The 20,875-nt window shown below is 40.2% G+C and overlaps 1 protein-coding gene across 1 annotated transcript; it reads left to right on the top strand.

Annotated features, from left to right (window-relative positions):
- Positions 1 to 823: 823 nt before the first annotated feature.
- ERCC3 (ERCC excision repair 3, TFIIH core complex helicase subunit) lies at positions 824 to 20,674 on the top strand. Its single transcript, XM_030454537.1, has 15 exons — positions 824 to 910; positions 1,044 to 1,249; positions 2,710 to 2,946; positions 3,605 to 3,654; positions 4,920 to 5,055; positions 5,254 to 5,418; positions 6,308 to 6,512; positions 7,524 to 7,838; positions 8,905 to 9,089; positions 10,509 to 10,711; positions 13,615 to 13,711; positions 13,917 to 14,034; positions 15,159 to 15,277; positions 18,934 to 19,086; positions 19,820 to 20,674. The coding sequence occupies exons 1-15, from the start codon at positions 892 to 894 to the stop codon at positions 19,952 to 19,954; spliced, it is 2,343 nt and encodes a 780-aa protein (XP_030310397.1). The 5' UTR covers positions 824 to 891; the 3' UTR covers positions 19,955 to 20,674.
- The last annotated feature ends 201 nt before the right edge of the window (positions 20,675 to 20,875 follow it).

The following is a 20,875-nucleotide window of genomic DNA, read 5'->3' as shown; positions in this document are numbered from 1 at the left end:
CACTGCTGTTGCTGCTTTACATGGAATATCTTGTGTATAAAAAAAAAAAAAAAAAAAGATATAAACAATTTAAAAATTAGCCTATGGTTACCTTGGTTGAGGAACTCAGGAGTTCAGCATTGCTTACTAGTTCCCTTGGTCTACCAACCTTCCAAACGTTAAAAAAAACAATCCCCCCAACAAAAGAAAATCCCCCCCCTTGTAATTCTGTGTATGCATTGAATGTGTGTGTATATATATCCCAGTAATCTTATTCCACAATTTCATTTCTACATTTTTATGAACTTGTTTTTTAAGGGTACTATGTTTAGTTAGAATAATTAAATATATAAAAGCTTTGAGAGATGATTTACTAGATAAATATATTTTCAGCTGGCTGATGTTCAAAATATTTTTTTAATTTTTGTTTTTAACCATTCGAAATGTATTTGTATTTCCAAAATCAGACACGAATTGTACTTAGAAATATATTAAAACACTCTGTAGGGATAACAGTGTCATTTCTCTTTTAAGTATTTTGTCTTTCAGAACAGTCCGGAATGTCAGTCTCCCGCCTGAACTGTCGGTGGGCTTTTTACTTAAATTACGGTGTCCTGCGGGAGCCTCTATTTTTAATTAAGATCGCTATTTGTAAAAGCCGCGTCCCGTTCCCTTTCCCCGCGGATCCGTGGCTATTCTGGGGGGGCTGCTGCTCGCCCCACCCCAGGACCACCACCCCCCCCCCTTCTCTGCCCTCCCGCCCGCGCTTCCACGCGCCGCGGGGGCGGCCCCGGGAACAGAGAATCGATGGGGCTGCGCGCGGCTCGCCGGCTCTGTACCTCCTCCCCTCCCGCCTGCCGGAAGTGACGCGCCGGGCAGGCGCTGGCGCGCGGCGGGAGGTGCGCAGCGGCCATGGGGAAGAAGGAGAGAGGTGAGCGGCGGCCCGGGCGGGGAGGGAGCCCGGCGGGGAGCGGTCTGGAGACGCCGTACCGGGAGAGGGTGAGGAGGGGAGATCCCCTCTGGGGAGCCTCAGGTGCGGGTCCCAGCTTCCACTTTGCTCCCAGATAAGAAGAAGTCCAAGAAGCGCCATTACGATGACGACGAAGAGGATGAAGATGAAGCTCCCGGCAAGGAGTCGCAGGAGGCGGTGCCCTCCGCCGCGGGGAAGCAGGTGGAGGAGATCGGCACCAAAGTGGACGAGTACGGAGCGAAGGATTACAGGCAGCAGATGCCCCTGAAGGCCGACCACTCCTCGCGTCCCCTCTGGGTGGTACGTGCGGTCCCGGGGCCTCCCCGCACCTCGCCTCGGGCTGGGGGCCACGGGGCGCGGAGAAAGCGCCGGCGGCTCCCGCTGGAGCTGGCGGATGTCACGGTGACATCGGCTGCGGGCCGGGGCAGGTGGCCCGCCTGCTGCACCCCTGCCCCTTACGGGTGGGGTTTGAGAGGGAAAGTGACTGGGGCGTTTTAGCTCCCTGCGCTTTCCTCCCCCGCGTAGAGAAGCCGGGAGTGCCGCACGGACCCTCCGGGGAAGCGTAGTCCGGAGTCAAGGGGGGGAACACTGAGGGGAAGGGTTGGTGAGAGCCTGACCCTGGAGTTGGCTGTGGCAGTTCAACCCAAGCCGGGTTTGCTGTAGTTTGGGTGGGATGTGCCAGTGCGGAGCCTGTGCGGAGCGGCGGGGCTGTGAGCAGTGAGATGTCGCCTGAGATAACTCCTCTGCCCTGCCTGGGAGCCTCTTGGAAAGCCCAGGTGGGTGGCTCCCATCCCAGCAGTCTCCTCACAGGCACCCTTCTACAGCATGCGCCTTTTCTGTGTAGGGGCCATTGATTAGATGAGGCAGTGGAGCTCTGATATGCCAGCCCAGGTGCCTCTGGAAGGGAGGTGAAGTAGTTTGCAGAGGTCACTGTATATAATAATGACACAAATAGGACCTGTTGTTGCAGTGACACAGCAACAGGGTTTGTATATTGGCAAGAAAGCCTGTCTTAAAAGCTGGGGTCATCTTCTAGAACTGGTACCCTTTGTTTTTTCTGTCCAATAAGAGATGTTAATAAACCTTCCCTGGAAGCAGCCAAGCAGTACAAGTGTATAAAGACGACGTGGTTGCCCTAACAGCATCCGCAGGGCATCTGTTACTGTCTGTTGCACACAAGCAACTTGCATCTCTTCTCCTTTGTTCACACTTTGTAAAATGAGTGAGGAGTTTTGTTTCAGGGGAATAGGGCTGGAAGCTTGCCTCTGCTCAGGCAATTTGCTTAGTGTGAAAAAGACTGGGATGCCAGTCTGGTAAAGCTTAATTGATCTGAGTGTGGTTTATTGTTTCTTAGCACCTTAGAAAGGACAAATCCATGTCTTGACTCTTTCAGAAGACAAAAGTCTCTTTCTAATTTTTGTAGTTCTGGGTAAAGTTGTCTTTTTCTTTTTAGATTGCTTCAGCATCTTGATGGGGAAGAAGAGTAACAGTGAAATATATTAGAAATATATGCTAAATTTACATTAGTTTTTTTGGTTATTTGGGTTTTTTAAGTTGGTTCTTTGTTTCCAAGGATCCTTTCTTCTTTTTTGTGTAACTTTGCTGTTAGGGCAAATGCTTTTTTTAATATATAAAAACCAAGTGATGCATCATCATCTAAATACTGGAGTATTTGTAGCATAATGGCTGCTTTATTGGAAGGTTCTTATTCTGCTCAGCAAACACTATTTTATCTTCAGCATTTCTTTTTGTTTCTGTAGGCTCCTGATGGCCATATATTTCTGGAAGCCTTTTCTCCACTTTACAAATATGCACAGGATTTTTTGGTTGCCATTGCTGAGCCTGTGTGCAGACCAACCCACATTCATGAGTACAAGCTGACTGCTTACTCTCTGTATGCTGCTGTTAGTGTTGGCTTACAAACGAGTGACATCACAGAGTACTTACAAAAGCTGAGCAAGACTGGTGTCCCAGATGGAATCATTCAGTTTATCAAGGTAAGTGTATGGTTTTTCTTTGGAAATATATCTACTGCAGTTGGTGAAAACCTTTCCTGCTTCTGCTTAACTGATTTAGAGGTTTTTAATCTAAAAACTAAGAAATTGGTTTTACTATCTTACTCTATTCTGTCACTGTTTCAAGAGAACTGGAGCTTTATCCTATGCTTTTTTTTTTTTATACTACATTGCTGCATGCATACTGTTTTCAGAATGCATCCTAAGTGGTCTGTAGAATTTTTTTGAAGAAGAAGTATAGTGAAGTGTCTGTGTGCATGCTTTTAACCAGTAGCAATTGCAAGTGGGGAGTTACCTCAGATTTGCTCTGGAAGATGACTGAATGTGGGAAGCAGTCTGGAATAGCTGGGTGCTATAAGACACAGCCTGCCTTATCCTGCGAATATGTTGTTGCTGCCTTGGAAACAGATTGGAATTAAGACACAAAGCCTGAATGTTTGTGAGTTACCTCCTCCATGAGATGATGTCTGTACCTTCTGAAAGTAACTTTTCAGGTTTGTTCCTTAAGTCTGACATTGGGAGTAAGTGCATTACAGTATCATGCTTCCCCACAGAGACCTGAACTGCACTGCAGCATTTGGTCCCAAACATAGAATGTCTCTTTTGCATATTCCTAATGACTGCTCCTGTTTCTTTGTAGCTGTGTACTGTCAGCTATGGGAAGGTGAAGCTGGTACTGAAACATAACAGGTAAGTGGCTGCTGCTTTAACTAGTGTGAGAAAGGAAGCCTTCCTGATGCACTGCTGTGCATAAATGAGTGGTCTCAGAAGCTGAGTAGCTCTCACAGCTCCCATCTGAGCTCAGTTGCAGGTGTTTAATACATCAATCAATTAATTCAGTTTGGCTCTCCCAAGCTATTAGTAGTTATCACAACATTTTTAAAAGCAGGTTGCAATTTTGATATAGTAGTTTGTTTCTTTATTGCTTAGACTGGTAGCATATCCTTAGGGTTTTCAGACAGCTGTTTCATTCATTGCTTCCTAATTTACACAAGTCTGGTTAGACAGGTTTTCTGCAGCTGTCTTTCTGTCTCATATATTATTTGTAATCCCTTATTCAGGAAGGATAAGCAATTCCACTGGCAAGAGTTGTGTGCTTGTGTGAGATCTGCTTGTTCCTCAGTTGAGTATTGTGTGTTTTAAACAAGATAATGTTGAAACAGACCTTGAGAGGTCGCCAGTTTTATCTAAAACTGTGATTCTGCAGTAGGGAGAGGCAAGGGAAGGAGACAGCAGAGACTTTAAGCCTATGTCTGCACCTTACATGTTTTGTTTTCTCCTTCTATTTCTTTTGCAAATTTCTCTGTTGTCTGGCATCCACAGATAAACTCTGGGACTGTAATCCAATGCTCTGCTTGTGCAGCTCCTTTGGAGAAAATTAGTGCTAATATTAATAGCAGGTTTTGTCCTCTTCCTAGGTGTTTCTGACTAAAAAAAGAGCTCCCATGCGAGCTCAAACGTAAATCTCTCTTGACTCATGTTTTATCTGTGTTCTTCAACCAGTGTAATTACTGATAAATGTGCAGGGAGAGAAACAATTTCAGGATGCACTGATTTAAATTTTTAGATGGTCTGTGCTTTGCAGTTCTTGGGTTTTTGTCTTGTGGGCTTTTTTGGCCCTGTAGGCAGCTCTTTGAAGTATCACAGACAGTGTTTTCAGAGTCTCAAAAAAACCTGACTTGTTACAAATAAGACATGTATGTGAGAGCTCTCTCTAGCCACTTCTGCTGGAGTTTTCTCATGTATGTCATTTGAGAGAGACAAGTAACTCAAAGTACATGCTGCTTCTGATCCGAAGCATCTTTTAAAAAAATTTATTGCCATAATTTTGTTCTAAAATTCCATTTCTAAGATGGGATATTTGACAATGCATCTGGGGTTTAAGCATCTGCACCATTCTTCCTATCAGTTATTCAGAGCATTAGTTCATAAAAATGTTTTTCCTTTAATTTTAGATATTTTGTGGAAAGTACCCACCCTGATGTCATTCAGCAGCTTCTGCAGGACCCTGTTATTAAAGATTGTCGCCTGAGAAATGCTGAGGGTGAAGAAACAGAGCTCATTACAGAGACATTCACAAGTAAATCAGCGGTATGTTTGGGCATGTTTTTAAATGACTGAATTAGCATTAGGTAAACTGTTGTTTGGGGTGGTTGTTTGTTTGTTGTATCAGTAGTTGCTTTCAGTTCTGTCAGCAAAGATCTGGGCCTCTTTAATGAGTCCAGACTGGGAAAAGGTGTGGGAAGTGTGTCTAATGAAACTCTTAGTGACAATTCACATCTGTTTTAGATTTCCAAATCCAGTGAAGGAGGTTTTGGTCCATCAACATCACAGGGAACAGATGCTCAGAATAAGCCAGATGTCCCAGCTGACTTATATGAGTTTTATGAACAGATGGACAAAGATGAGGAGGAGGAGGAGGAAACACAGACAGTATCTTTTGAAATCAAGCAGGTATGATTATTTTAGTCTTTGCATTTGTAGCTCTGGGGAATGGGCCGAGCACCTGCAAATCAACATGAGAACTTGTACTCATGAATACATGTAGCTCTCTGTTTGATAGGGAAGGTCACTGGAAGTCATTAACATTTCTTCCTTGTTGCCTTCTGAAATCTTTCCTCTTCAGTGTGGACTGTGGCAGACAGATTGTTCCTTCCCTGCCTGCAAGACATAGCAAGATTTTGCTTGTTGAGTTTTTATTTTGTGATTCATGTTTGTAGAAGGAACTTTCATAGCTTGAGAAGAAGGGTAGTTGGATGTTGGACCACAGTCCTGGCTTCAGAAAGCTTTTGTAAAATTTCTCAAGTAGTTTTTGGACTCCGTGATTCTTATGATGCTTTACTAGGGCAAACAACATTTTTTTTCAAAAGAACTTTATTATTTCTTTAAAAACACCAACATAGTTAACAACTTCTTGGTGATTGAATCAGCCTGTCATTGTAGTGGAATAACTATGTTGCCAGGGTGTGAAGATTTTCCAGAGAATAGAGGTGCATCTTTGGTAGGCTTTCCCTGTAACACCACAGAATCTTTTGTGTCTGTTAATGAGGTCTTTTAGTTTAGTTATTGCCAGATAAAAAAAAAACATATCTGAGATGAAAGAATTGTGTTCTTCCATCTGTCTAAATAGCCCTCTAATACAGATTGTTACTTATGTTTGATTGGGTGGGGGTGTTCACAAATAAAGGTTTTTGAATAAACTTGAACTCTTGCAGACTTCATAAGTGTAAAAGATAGATGTAACTTCACATGGTACTATGTAATTAGGTTGTTTGGGAAAAAAAAAAGAATGATTAATTCAGATGTAGAGAATTTACTATCTGAAGCTTTGTTTCCTCTTCAGGAGATGATTGAAGAACTTCAGAAGCGTTGTATCCATTTGGAGTACCCTTTGCTGGCAGAATATGATTTCAGAAATGATTCTGTGAATCCTGATATTAATATAGATCTGAAACCTACAGCTGTTCTCAGGCCCTATCAAGAGAAGAGCCTACGGAAGATGTTTGGAAATGGACGAGCCAGATCTGGTGTTATTGTCTTGCCGTGTGGTAGGTTTCAGGGTTGGCATTTAAGTGTTTTCTTTATTCACCAGTAGTCAAGTAACTTCCCAACATGACAGCTGCTTAGACTGCACACAGTAGTAGGGACTGTTCTGGGTCACTAGTGTATAACCTGTTGGTTTTTAGCAAGTGTGTGCTGAGGCTGTGGTGGGGGAGAGCCTGGTTGATGGAGCTGTCAGGCATCTGCTCAGCAGTACTATCAGTCTCCCTGAAGAACTGAATTTTTTTTTCTTTTTTTTTTTTTTTTTTTTAGCTGTGGTTGTGGTGGCTTCCAGTTGCCATTCAGGCTTTGACTGCTCCCTCTTAAGTCAGTTCTGCTGATCTAGGGAAATACATAGCTGTTGGCATTGAAATATGTTCCCTGGTTGGCAGTCAGGAGACTGGGAGAAGCTGAGAATACAAATATGGCTGAAAGGAGGGTGCAAGGAACAGAAGAGCTTGCACACACAAGTTCTGGGCATGGAGCTTGAGAAAGAAGTGAGGAATGTGCAGATTGGGAAAACCTAGGGCAAGCAGTGGAAAAGGGAGAGAGCAGGAGACTGTGTGGCAGTGCCCTTAGTATTAGGAGTGGAGGCACACAGGAGGTACAGCAAGGGCCTGAGAGAGTGTGTAAGGGATGCTGGAAGGAGTGTGAAGGAGGAAAAGAAAGATTTACGGACTTTCTGTATGGGGGAATGAGCATGGCTGATAGGGTGGTGGGAAAGATTACCTCTAGGGGAAGCTTTCTGTAGCCACCTGGAATTTAACCTGCTTTTGAAATTAAGTGTTAAAATTAGGTTAAAATAAGACTGCTTCTAACGAAAATCCAGCTGTTTTTGTTTTTTTTCTTAGAAATACTCCATTTCTTTGAAATAGTATAGTGATGAAACAAAAAAGAATTCGCCCTTACTTGATTTCATATCCTCTTAGTTTTCCTTTGCCCCTTTTTGTTTTTTTTCTTCTCCTACTGAAGTGATACCTGAGAGGTGACTGATGAACATCACTCTTCTTCCCCTGCAGGTGCTGGCAAGTCTCTGGTGGGAGTGACAGCTGCCTGTACTGTCCGCAAGCGCTGCCTGGTCCTGGGCAACTCTGCGGTGTCTGTAGAGCAGTGGAAGGCCCAGTTCAAGATGTGGTCCACCATTGATGACAGTCAGATATGTCGGTTCACTTCTGATGCCAAAGACAAACCCATTGGCTGTTCTATTGCTATCAGCACATATTCCATGTTGGGGCACACGACAAAAAGATCCTGGGAAGCAGAAAGAGTAATGGAATGGCTTAAAAGTCAAGAGTGGGGCCTTATGATACTTGATGAAGTACATACTATCCCTGGTAAGGAAACTGTGCAGACATTTGATGTTGTCTTTCTCATGATTAATATAGTGAGTAAGCCTGTGGCGTAGGGCTTGTGAAACAGACTGCCTTTCTTTCCCCTGGATACTGTAGAGTTTATCTGAACATGGGTTCAGCCTTCTAATTGACACTGTGATCTGTGTAATGGCAGTGTAAAACCCACATGCCTTCTCTTCCTGTTTAGGCTGATGAAGTGCTGTAAGGTACCTGAATTACATTTGTATAATTTTGCTGCAGATAGATTTGAGTAGGAGAGGAAATCATCTGCCTTTCATTTGAGATGTAGTGGCACTTTGGGATAGCTTTTAATGTATTTCTACTCCATAAAATGTGAGTAACCATAGTGATTACTGTTCAGAAATAGCTGTTGTAGTCAAAATGACTATGTAGTTGACATTTATACTGTTGGAAATCACTAGTGTCATATTGAAGTTTCTCAGGAATAGTCCTGGCTAGAAACACCATCCAGGATTCTGTTAAGATGCTCTACCTTGTTTTCATTATTTAATCTGAATATAGTTTGGTATAAATCATACAGAAATGATGGATTTCAGAAGCAGATCTTGATGATTTAACAGCTGTTTCATCGAAGTACTATGTTGCTGCCACTGTTCTTCCAATTTTGTTCATTCTTAATTTCATAAAAGTGAAGGTCTGGAATCTCTTCTATCATCTCTAGCAATACTAATGATGAGTAATTCTGCCATATATTAAAAATCCTGAATGTGGCTGTCAGTCTAAGTCCTTCGGTCACGGTTCTTTCTATTAAATACTATATAACCTAAAACAAGCCAGGTAACTTAAGCGTATTTAATTTTCTCTTGGGAAAGGGGAAATTATAACAATACATGTGAACTAAAGCTGCAGTCAGTGAAGTTTTGCTCTAACACAGATTTGTTAGATTTGTATATGAAATGGGGTAAAATTTCCCAACTCTGTGCTTGTTTTGTGTTCAGGAGTTTAAGAAACTGGTTTTTAAGTTGCAGTATTTGTCTTCTAAATCCATTCAGGAAAGTAAACAGAAAATTTGTCTTGCATTTCTTAGCAAAAATGTTCAGACGTGTGCTCACTATTGTGCAAGCTCATTGTAAACTGGGGCTGACTGCTACCCTGGTCAGAGAAGATGATAAAATTGTTGACCTGAACTTCCTGATTGGACCAAAGCTCTATGAAGCCAACTGGATGGAGCTGCAGAACAGTGGTTACATTGCTAAAGTCCAGTGTGCTGAGGTGATGCTCTGCTTTTTGGTATTGCTAGTGTTTATTTAGTATGCTTATAATTTATTTGCATATTTCTTGGTATTTTCTTGACATGTTTAGAAGTAGCATCTGTAATCAACTTGGTTTATTCCCCAGAGCCAAGAGGTGCCTGGTTCAGCCTTTATGTGCAGTTTTTTCCAGGTGGCAGGAGAGGGCAGTGCTGCTGTCTAGTAAGGCAGGTCATGGTGAAGGCAAAGAACAAGCAGCACAGTTAAAGAAGCTAAAAGTGTTACAAAAGAGAACAAGCCTGTTCTTTACCTATATTTTCAAATTTTGTAATTTACAAATAATCCCAGTTGCCATACCAGGTTTTTTGCTTACTGTGTGTGCCTTGCAAAATATAAAAATGAAAATATCATTGGAGTGAGAAGTGTATCTGACCCGTTTCCAAATCCAGAAGAGAGTTCAAATACAAATAAAAATCAGTGTGCTGTGTAATTAGACACACTGAGCAATAGATCAATTAGTCTACTACAATCAAATGCTCAGTCTCATTCTCACTTTGAAATATTCTCTTCTGATTTAAGAATCTTAGATCTTTAATATATTTCATACAATAACAGTGGAGCCTATTCAATACATATATTTATTGTTAATGTAGTCAAAGGATGAAAAAAGCCTCATCTGCCATTTAACTTGCTGGAAAAAATGTTCAAAAAAAGTAGTTTAACAGTACAGAACAATTCCAATTTAAATTAACTTCAGTAAGTTGTCACGTAAATGTCTTAGCGGAAAGATGGCTATGAAAGAGGCTTTTCTATACAGTATTTTGTGAATTTGTAGTGTGCAGTGGAAATGGGGAAATAACCCATGACAGCAGTGTGGGTATCTTCTAAAGTATATGCACTGTGGATAGTGTTTTGAATCTTAGTGTTTTGAAAGCTGCAGACTCAATAGCTATAAAATAAAGGTCACTCCTTTGTGGGTATATGAAAAAAAGATCAGTAAATTTCTTGAGTAATGAAGACTAAATATATCTTAGCTTCCAGAATACAGATGAAAATGAATTTTTATGGAAAAAGCCTTGACTGCTGTAACAGAGAGATTATGCAGACAGTTCATTCCCTGAATTACTGCTTTGTAAAAATATAGTAGCATTCAGTAAAGTTATTAAGTATGAAACATAAAGGAAGTAACTTCAGTCTTGTTCCAGTTCTGCTGTCTCTTTCTCTTGGTGAACTCATTGCCAAAGAATTTTGGAAGACTGTAATATTAATCTAGGTTAAACAGTTTGGCAATGCTTGAGACCAGTAGATTTCATTTTTGTAGAGAAATTACTGTGTTAAAAGTCTGTGGCTTGTGCTACACAGAGTGTCATAATGCAATATCATCCCACCATTATCTTTTCAGAGGGTTACTTTTGTGTGTGTGTATGTTTTCTAATTCTAGGTTTGGTGCCCAATGTCACCTGAATTTTACAGAGAATATGTAGCTATCAAAACAAAGAAACGGATCCTGCTGTACACCATGAACCCAAATAAGTTCAGAGCCTGCCAGTTCCTGATTAAGTTTCACGAGCGGCGGAATGATAAAATAATTGTATTTGCTGACAATGTCTTCGCACTGAAGGAGTATGCTGTCAGACTTGGAAAGTAAGTGTTCACAACCAGCCATGGCACTGTTGTTTTTCCTTGTAATCTCGCAGCTTTCAGTTGTCTTTAGGTATTTCTTGTAATACTTTGATTTAACTCCAGTCCTCCTATCTAAAAAGAACCTCAGGAGTTCATTGTCACTGCAATATTATTTCAGTGTGGAACTGTTCAGTGCTTGCTTCAGAGGGGTTTTCATCCAAGATCTTTCTGAAAGACTGTTACTATGTCTCCATTTCAGTATAAAAAGCCAGTGGAAAAATGAAAGGCTTTAAAAAATATCACTGAAGTATTTCTTTAGTAGGTGGTAGCTTCCCCTATCTCTGAGACCAAATACCTGCTCTCTGGATCTTTCAAGATCTTTTGGGATGTAGGGTGTCTTCTTCGGGTTCTCAAAAGGTCTGAACCTTGCCTAAAACAATATTCTGGGCGATCTGTGCTGTACCAGTGCATTGCCTAGAACTACTGCAGTCATTTAATAAACAGAAGGATGTTGGTGCCAGGAGCTCCTCACCTACCTTAAATGACTCTTAAGGCGAGTGCAGTTACAGAAGGTTGTACGAATGGACTTTAATGAGGGGTTAGCATCAGTGTGTTTGTAGGGTTTGGGGAGGCATGATCAGGGAGAGGGTTTGCCAGGATCAGGCACAGAGCAACTATTGAGGAAAATAAGCATAGAAGCTAGCCTGGTCCTTTCTTCAACAAGCCCTAATAACACCTTGCTTGCTGGAACCTGCGTGGCACTTTGACTGCACTTGATTTAATGTCTAGGAATTTCATCAGTTCTTGTTAGCAGAACCACAAACAAGTCTTACACTTTCCAACATTCATGATCAGTTTTGACTGTAGTATAACAGCCACATTGTGCTGCCTTGCTGTGACATCAAATAGTAAGCAGAGCTAATGGTGCTGGATGAATTCCAACACCCGTGGTCTCTTTCATCATTTTTTTAATCTGTCTGGACAGAGATTAGCTGTAATGATGCCTCTGGAATGTCTCTAGCAGAGTTCAGCACACCACAGGAAAAGTCTTTAGCAAAGGTGATGCTGGGAGGGGGTGCTTGCTGAGTAGCAGCAGCTGAGTAGGGGGATAAATGCTATAGAAGCATGGCAGGAAAAGTAACTGAAAAAATACTGATGCTTGCTTTTCATATGCTTGAGTGAATTTACTGTTCCTCACATCACGTAGGGAGCCCCAGCGTGTGTGGCTGTTACAAAAAAAGGAGGCTCGCAGCACTGGATAAAAGTGAGGGGGTCTTTATTTTAAGGAGAGAATTTTCTGTCATAGTTTGCTGTGATCATGCTGAAACAAAGGGAGCTGTTGGTTTGGGGGAGGCAGGAGTTGCACCTGTAAGGAGAAGAGAGCAGCCCAGCAGGTACAGCACTGCCTGTCTGCCAGGCCTGTGCTGGCCCTGTAGGAGGGCAGCTCCTGCTGTACTTCTGGTGACCTGATTCAAGCATGAGGGTGGTTGGACCCCTGGATGGATGGAGGGAGGGAGAAATAACCATCACCTGTCTGGCTTACAGCTCCTCCCTAACCCCCCATTTCCTGTGGCACTGTCAGGGAGAAAATACGCACATGACACAAGTTACTTTAAATTTTGGGGCTACAGAATTTGAATCTGTGTAGCCAGCTTTTACTCTGTCATGAGTCTGTCATCCAGTGTCCTATAGCTCATGTGATGAAGGTTGTTACTGGTGTTACTAATATGTTTAAATCACTGTTCTAAAAAGTCTCTGCCTTTAAGGTTTTGACAGTTACGTCAGCTAACAGCAGAGAGATCTATCTTTGCAAATCCCTCAACTGCCTATTTTGCAGTGAGGAAAAGGGGTCATTTTAGAAAAAAAATAGAAAAAAATTATATAGCATTGGGTGTTCTAGGTCTGGGATCTGGTGGGAACCCAAGTGGGGGTTGATGGCCAGGAGTTCTAGGTTATTTTATTTTTCATAAATATGTGTTTGAACCCCTTCGTGGTGGCTTGAAGAAACAGAAAGCTCACAAATGCTTTAGTTTCAGTTTAAATCTTCCACTTACCTTTTGTTGGGGATTAAAATTGTCACAATTTTTAACTATTAAGTGAGATTTCCAATAAGGATTCAAAATGTTACTGAATGCAACTAATTGAATAATAACACTATTGTTTCAGAGTTGACTCATTTGCCTCTTTCATTTTTGTATGGGTTTTTCTAAAAATCTGGTTAAATACACTAAATAGAAGAATTAGATGATAGGTGACTGGGACTGACTTGGAGCTTGTGTGAGCCTTCTGGACTGAGATACTACATGTTCCAGGTGATTCATATTCCAGTGTTAGAAGCTTTAGCTGAAATGTCACTGTGAGCTGCTCGTGGCCATGGAATGTTTGGGACCTTGTTCTGTTTCAGCAGGTCCAGAAAGTATCAGGAGGGCAAGAGGTGAGCTGCAAAAGCAAAAATAATTTTCCCAGGACACCATCCAGTAGCTGTCTCATAACACTCAGCATATCATTGATAAGAGATGCCTGGATTTTCAAGTGTTTAAATAGGAAGCCATGGTTGCAGCTGTCTGTGCTAACTCAGTAGATTTGAGGGAAGAAAAAAAAAATCTCTTATTTTAACAGCTGCCTTGACTCTTCCATGTAAGCTTATAAGATGTATTCAGCTGTCTATCTGCAGCTTCATTGGTGCATATAATTGCAAAACATAACTGTCAGGATTGATTTCTGGCAGATTGGGTTTCACAAGCAATTTGGTAGCAGCCATAAAAAGCCAAACAAGTTAGAAATAAATTAAGGTGTACCGAAACCTGCTTTGGTTTTATATCAATTCAAATTGTGTACTGCACTCCCTGCTACGATATCTTAGTACCTTTTAAGAAATTGTTGAGAAATCATAATTTAATTTGTATATGTTCTATTCTTTCCAGACCCTATATTTATGGTCCTACCGCACAAGGAGAAAGAATGCAAATTCTACAAAACTTCAAGCACAATCCAAAAATCAACACTATTTTCATTTCCAAGGTGAGGACATTCAGTCTGTCCTTGTGTGCATCTTCATCGTGAACTTTATTTAACAGAGCATGAACTTTATTTAGCAAGCATATACATGCTTGTTGTGCCTTTGACATCTTTGTATTGCAGCTCACAAAGGTGTACTTTGTAATTAAGTCTTTATTTATGATATATGGAAATAAGGTGCTGCTCAGAGGCTGCTTCTCTCTTCCAGGTAGGCGACACATCCTTTGATCTGCCAGAAGCCAATGTTCTCATTCAGATATCTTCCCATGGTGGGTCTCGAAGGCAGGAGGCACAAAGACTGGGACGAGTGCTGAGAGCCAAAAAAGGTAAATGAGGTGACTGGCTCTGGGCCTTGGCTCATAGGATCATAGAACTGCAGAGAAACTGGGTATTCATGATACTACTTTGTATTGTCCTTGGGTTTATGTTTTGGTCAAAGACTATATATGCCTATATGCCAGTGAATTAAAAGGAAGCATTTTCTGGGTCAGTAAAGCTTTGTTTTGCAAAAACTTCCAAAGAACAAAAAAAGCTGAAGGGAAACTGACCTTTTTCTGTTATTTGGTGGCTCTTTCTGATTAAATTCCTCAACAGAAAATAGTTGGTTTTTTATAAATCATAGCAAGCTTCTAGAAAGCACTTTTTTGATACTGCAGGTTAATTTTCTTTTAAAAATAGGATTTTCTTTCCAGCTAGTAGTGTTATTGCAAAACATAACCAAAGAGCTTTATGTTTAGAAAATGATTCTTAAACTTTCTCCTGTCAGTTTAGATCTGCCCACACTTATTTTATGGCAGTTTGTGTTTAGTACTGCTGAGGCCTTGTTTGAAAATGCATACGAAAGCCATGTTAGTGAATTAACAAAGTCTTAGTGAAAACCTGGGTTTTAAAGAGAACCCAGTGCTGTTTGGTAATAGGTCTTAAGGACTGTAAGTTTAAAAAAATAAATTATATGCAGCCTAGTATATCCTGTGCTTCAAATAGACCAATCAATTTTTAGCTAAATATCTTTGTCTCACCTTTTTCAGTGCAAACCCACTGTGAGTTCTAGTTTACATCAGTAATTTTTTTCCTTTGTCCTATTCTGTTGAACTTTTTAAATGTGTTGTAATCCTTGCTTTTCACTTTGTAATAGACTTAAAAATTATTTTATCTTTCACCTTGCCTAGCATAATAAAGCAAGTTCCTCTCAGAGCACCAGTATAATTGGCTTAGTCTACATTTTCTTTCCTATTTTTTTCCTTCACGCATTCTCAAGTTAAGTATAGGAATATCAGTGCTGTGTACTGTCTCAGTCAGCTTATGTAAAGTCTGGGTGCAGTTAAACTTTGCAGGTTGTTTTTGTGGAGAGACAACCTACTGAAACACCTTTTTAAAGTATGGAGTCTTCTTTTGTTCTTGGTTGCAGTGTTCCAAATGGAACTAATCACTCAGTGTCTTTGTCTCCTAGGCATGGTTGCAGAGGAATACAATGCCTTTTTTTATTCTCTTGTATCCCAAGACACTCAGGAAATGGCATATTCAACAAAGCGACAGCGTTTTCTTGTAGATCAAGGTTATAGCTTCAAGGTAACTTGTCCTTCCTGTTTGTTATATCTGTGGCCTAAAATTTTAACTTTCTTATTGTTTCTTGTTAGCATTAAGTCAAATACTTGAGAATTCCAGGTTTAGAATGTATTAATGAAGGTTTTACTCAAATGCAAGAACTGTTCAGTCTTGCTTTATCATCTGTGCGGGTAGATACAAGTAGCTTAAGTACAGCTTCTGGAAGGTAAGTGTTTTAACTTCAAACCAGGCACCCACTGGGCAGTGAAGCAGAACTTTACTTGCATGGTTGGGTTATGTTCATGCACTTCAGTTGTCCATCCATGCAGGCCTCCTGTTACACGTTACCAAACTGGTTGTGCACAAAGTGTTGCTGATAGGTGTTCTGTCATAGCAGACAGCACCAATTCAGAGAACTTCCAAAACATCACAAATCACAATTAATTTTCAAAGAACCCCAGTCTCAGGCCCATATTGCACTATGGGGAGAAAATATTTTTCCTTGATAGCTGAAGATATTCAGTGGGCAGGATTCATCTGTCCTATATTCATACATCTGACTTTGGGAAGCATAAAATTAGGTGTCTGAAGTGTCTAGCAAACCATTCCAAAACAAATACCTTTTGAGGCTTTTTGTTCTCACGCTAAACTTATGCATCATTTCCACAGTGCTAGAGCTGTCCAAAGCCTGCAGTGGTACAGAAAATTAGTCAGGATGCAGACATGTTGATGCAGTGGCTCCATGTGAGCAGAAACTGTTCTGACAAAGGAAGGTCTCCAACAGTTTGACCCTTCCTCTTGTAATTTTTTCTGCACAGAATGAGGTATATCACCAAAATCACTGGGTTAAATATTAATTATTTAAGAAATGTCAGAATTTACTGGATGAAAGGACTGTTATTGCAGAGTAGTAGTCTTCCTACCTGCGACTAAAATGTACTCCTCAAAACAGAAAACATTTTCAGTGTTGGCAATATAAAAGATCCATAAGTTGAAAGCCAGAAGTTACCTGTAAAGTACCAAATGCTGTTTCATTTTTCCAGACATACTTGAAAATTGATTATCCCTTGTAATTCAGTTTATGATGCATCTCTGTATGCTGGCTTCTTCCAAACAAAATCTCATTCCACCAAAACACCTCCATGTTATAGATTTCATAGTGTATCTCATTTATTTTTCTTTAAATCCATGGACTTCCCCACTTGCTCATCAGCTGGGTTGTTAAAGCCAACAGGATGTTATGATAGCTCTTGCTTTTAGGTAGAGTATTCTGTTACTAAACTGCAGTTTACTGGTCTGATTAGAAGTCTTCCCAATAAGAAACGTTGCTGAGAAGAAGAATAAAAAGCTCCTTAATCTGCCTTCAGGGATGAAACTCAAGCTCATGGCACTGACAGAATCACCCAAGGAGGGCAAGAGGTGTAAGGACAAGCAGCCTCTGCTAGAGTGCACTTGAGCCTCCCTGTAGAAGATCTTTTCATCATGAGGCACACATGCAGTACAGGACATTCCCATGGGTAAAACCTCTCTGAACTACAGCTCTGCTGAAGTAAATAATTGTTCTGTAATCACTGGCTCATTAAAGAGAGCTTTAGGGGAGGGGTTCCTTACAGCAAAAGTGACATGTCACAGTCTTTGTAATGTTTTGCTTTGTAGTGAATGTATTGTGACAAAATTGTAGATCAGTACTAAGCTGCAACTAATTACAGCAAATGCATCTGGGGCTATAGCCAAGAAGATTAAAGAAAACCTTTTGCTTATATTTTAGTGCCTTGGATTTTACAACTAAGAGAGAGGTTAAAATAGAGGGATTTTATTTTGCAAAGAAGACCTAGTCCTAGCTTTGGTGTAATATGGGGGAAAAAAAAGGCACTGCAAGTGGCAGCTGAGTATCTGGAGCAACATTTTAGCTGCCTATTGGAATGTTCTTTACTTGCAGTTTAGGAACAAAATGCTAGAATATCTGTTTTCTTCTGTTTAACAAACTTTAAGCCTTAGTCATAGCTGGCATCAAAGAATAATAAGGCTGGAAGAAACTTCCAAGCAGCTATCTGTAGTGTTTCTTCATTCCAAGCCAGAATCAGCTATGTTGTATGTCATTCCCAGCAGATGTTTGCCTTCTTATTCTTCCAAATATAGGCTCTCTACCTCATCTTTAGGTAACTCAGTGTTTATGTCCTCTCTTCAGAATTTTTGTTTCTAAATTAGTAAAACTTCATTAATCCTTTAAAAGGATAACAGTTTTCACTTTTTTCCTAGAACCTACTTTCTTCTTGCCATCTCTCAGCATCTCCATTCTCTGCCTTTCTTCAGAAGGAGGACTATAATCTTTTTTATTGCTAAGTCACATATTTTGTCTTTGCTTCTTAAATAGGAGCCTTGTCATCACAATTTACTGCTTGGAGTTTACTGCTAGCAGTTCGGGTTTTTTTGTTAGCTAACCATAGCTTAGTTATTTACTGTCTTGTGTTTTTACTTGGTGGCCAAATTAGGATATATTAAATTTTAAACAAATAAAACACTCACTGTGTCGAAGAATTGGGGATAACTCTGAACTTGGCATCTGTTGAACAGCTTAAAAAATTATGATGCAGTGAGAATTCTTTCCTGTCTATGAATCATGTTAGCACTGTTTTGCAACCACAACTGGAAACAGGCTAATGCAATTTAAAATTGCTTTTTGTGACTCTCTGCCTTTAGTTTTGAGGTGATCATAGCACATGCCCTTCTAAATATACAAGAAGAAGGGGATCACGGTGTTCTTTTAGCCATAGAGTAGAACAGGTTGCTTCCCTGAATAGATGGGTAAAGCTAGGGCATTACTCAGACAGACATCAGTTTTCAGATTAGAAATACCACTGGCAGGAGCCCACACCCCCATTGTTCAAAACCAGTACTTTGCATGTAATGTGGATTTGGTTTACCTTAAGCTCTATTTATATTTTTTTTAATCAGTCTTTGTGATCAGATACAGCCCAGATTACTGAGGTAATTAGTTTCTAATTGTATTGACTCCAGAGAAAAGCTATAAAAAAGGAAGCTGAGGAGGAGAAACACTGTATAATCAAGGGAAACGTCTGAGTTAGAATGTCTGTCTCAAAGTTCTTCAAGTTGGAAATGTAGTGGGAAAACTGATATAAATGCAGAATACATTTAACTGCAGGAAAAAAATCTGGTAAAAAACCAAAAGTTTTATAACTTTTTGGTTCTTGAGGTTTTTCAGCTGATGGAGTAGTTAATGGCTCCGTGTTGCCAGTAGATGGCATGTGTCTTGCATCCCTGGTTATCAGATGAGTTACTGAAAATTTCAGAGAACAGGAATAACAAATTGTTTTGTGTCCAAACACAGAAACACTGAACGAGTCCTTGTACTCTGCTGTTGATGCTTCACTGTCTCTCAACAACTGTTAGTAGATCTCAACTTGTTAGGTTTGGTTTTCCCCATATTCCTTACTGTTTATGCCAAAACTTATAGGAAAGGATATGTGTGTGTATACATCTGCACACCACTTGGCAAGCTGCTGTCTGTAGTGTTAAGCTGTTCAGATCATGAATAGAAGATCACTAATGGAAGTTGAAGGCAGTTCCAGCAAGATACAGAACCAGAAATCTGTCTTGGTTTTGAATAGCTAACACTGAGGAAAAAGAGCCCTCACCTCGTACTGTGCTCTGTTTCTTAGGTAATAACAAAGCTCGCAGGCATGGAAGAAGAAGAACTGGCATTTTCAACCAAAGAAGAACAGCAGCAGCTTCTCCAGAAAGTCCTGCAAGCATCTGACCTGGATGCTGAGGAGGAAGTAGTAGCTGGAGAATATGGTTCAAAGTCAGCTCAGGTAACAAGGATGACTACAAATGTGACAAAACTGGGCCAGTCCATTTTAATTCTATATACTTATGCCATCATTGATGCCCTCATATCTTTATGAAACATTAGAGAACAGAGTTCTTTTTTAAGCTGGTGTTAGCACTTACATATTCAAGTAATTCACTCAAGTTTGCTGCTGCAAAGAAGTTAAACATGGAATTCATGTCTTTCTCCATCATATTTGAGGGACAAGATTACAGATCTGTTATTACAGATTTTGAAGTGGATCTTTTGAGTCACAAGAAATGAAAATATTTTAAGACATTTTTAAGATACACATAGGTTACAGCATAAACTCTTGTGGTAGCACTGTGCTTCTTCAGTCATGAACTGATTTCCTCATGCCCAGAAAGGAGAAACTTTTAGGCTAAGTAGCCGAAAATATAAGTTGACTATGTGGCATTCCATTTTTAGGGTTAATTTTTAGCTAAATTGCATTGTTCTGAAATGCATGAAGAACTCCCTCTCTAAGGTACCTTTCCATGTTAAGCCTCACATATGTTTGTATACTTATGCTGAGTGTCAGGCAGTGACTTTCTTGCTAGAAATTCTTCTTAAGGAAAAAACTTTGAAGACTCTTTGCCATGGAGGGCACTAAATGAAGAAGAATAAACTGCCCAGGAGCCAGTGAGCATTGGTATGTTAGAGTTGGTCAGTCTAATCACACACCAAGCACGTGTTTTTTCTCCCCTTACTCACAGGTCTCACGTCGTACAGGCACAATGAGCTCGATGTCAGGAGCTGATGATACAGTTTACATGGAATACCACTCTGCACGGAGCAAGGCTTCTTCAAATAAACACATCCATCCACTATTTAAACGCTTCCGGAAATGAGGTGCTTCATCTCTGCCTTTTGGTCAAACTGGGGATCCATGTACCTCTTCCCAGAGCTAAAAATGTGGAGCTGAAATATTCAAAAGGTCTCTTTCAAAGACTTTTCTGATCTCCAGCTGTAGAGCCACATATTTATTTAGAGATCTATGTGCTTTCATGGGTGAATATGAAATAAGGAAATTGAGTCATACCAGAGGAAAGATCATCTCCAGTGGCTGGATCCTGGTTATACCTGTCTGGTTTTCAGGGTAATTAATAGAATTTATTTTTATCATCTGAAGACCCTTTTTCAGAAGAATTCTGGAAAAGTTTTGTAAATGAAGTTTGTATTAATGTTTGAAATATTATTTATCTGGTTATTGTGTCTCTTCAACAAAAATGCTGTTTTTTAAAATACTTAAATAAAAATCATTCATTGAGCTGAAAAAATCCTGATGGGAGCACTTTATATAGTATTTTTACACTGGGAGCTAATTTATACTGATGGTTTAACCTGTCTTAAAATTCTAACAAATTATTTGGAAATATTTTGATGTTAGAAATGGGGACTTTGTCTCTCAAGAAAACTCAAGAAGGAAAAACTCCAGGATACATAAGTAAATACAAATAAATTCTGTCCTCTGTTCTCATTTTTCTACTGTTGAGGTGATGCTGAAATAAAAGCTATTTCCATTGTCACTTATGTACTGTTTATTAAACAGTCAATAAAACTATCACAACTAGTAAACAGTGCAGTGTCCCTACAGAAGTTACGGAACCAAAAAGGGTTTTGACTTGTCATAAGGTGAGCTGGAAGCAGTAGTGTAAGGAAAGATTTCTGAGGATTTTTTTTTCTTAATAAAGACTACAGTGTATTTCTAGAAAAACTGAGAAGAGAGGGTGGTGATTTGTGGTAGAAGAAGGCTTTTAAATGACATATTG

Source organism: Calypte anna, chromosome 7, assembly GCF_003957555.1.
Source record: "Calypte anna isolate BGI_N300 chromosome 7, bCalAnn1_v1.p, whole genome shotgun sequence".
Lineage (NCBI taxonomy): Eukaryota > Metazoa > Chordata > Aves > Apodiformes > Trochilidae > Calypte > Calypte anna.
The sequence above is the reverse complement of the archived record's forward strand: the minus strand, read 5'-3'. Positions and strand labels throughout refer to the sequence as shown.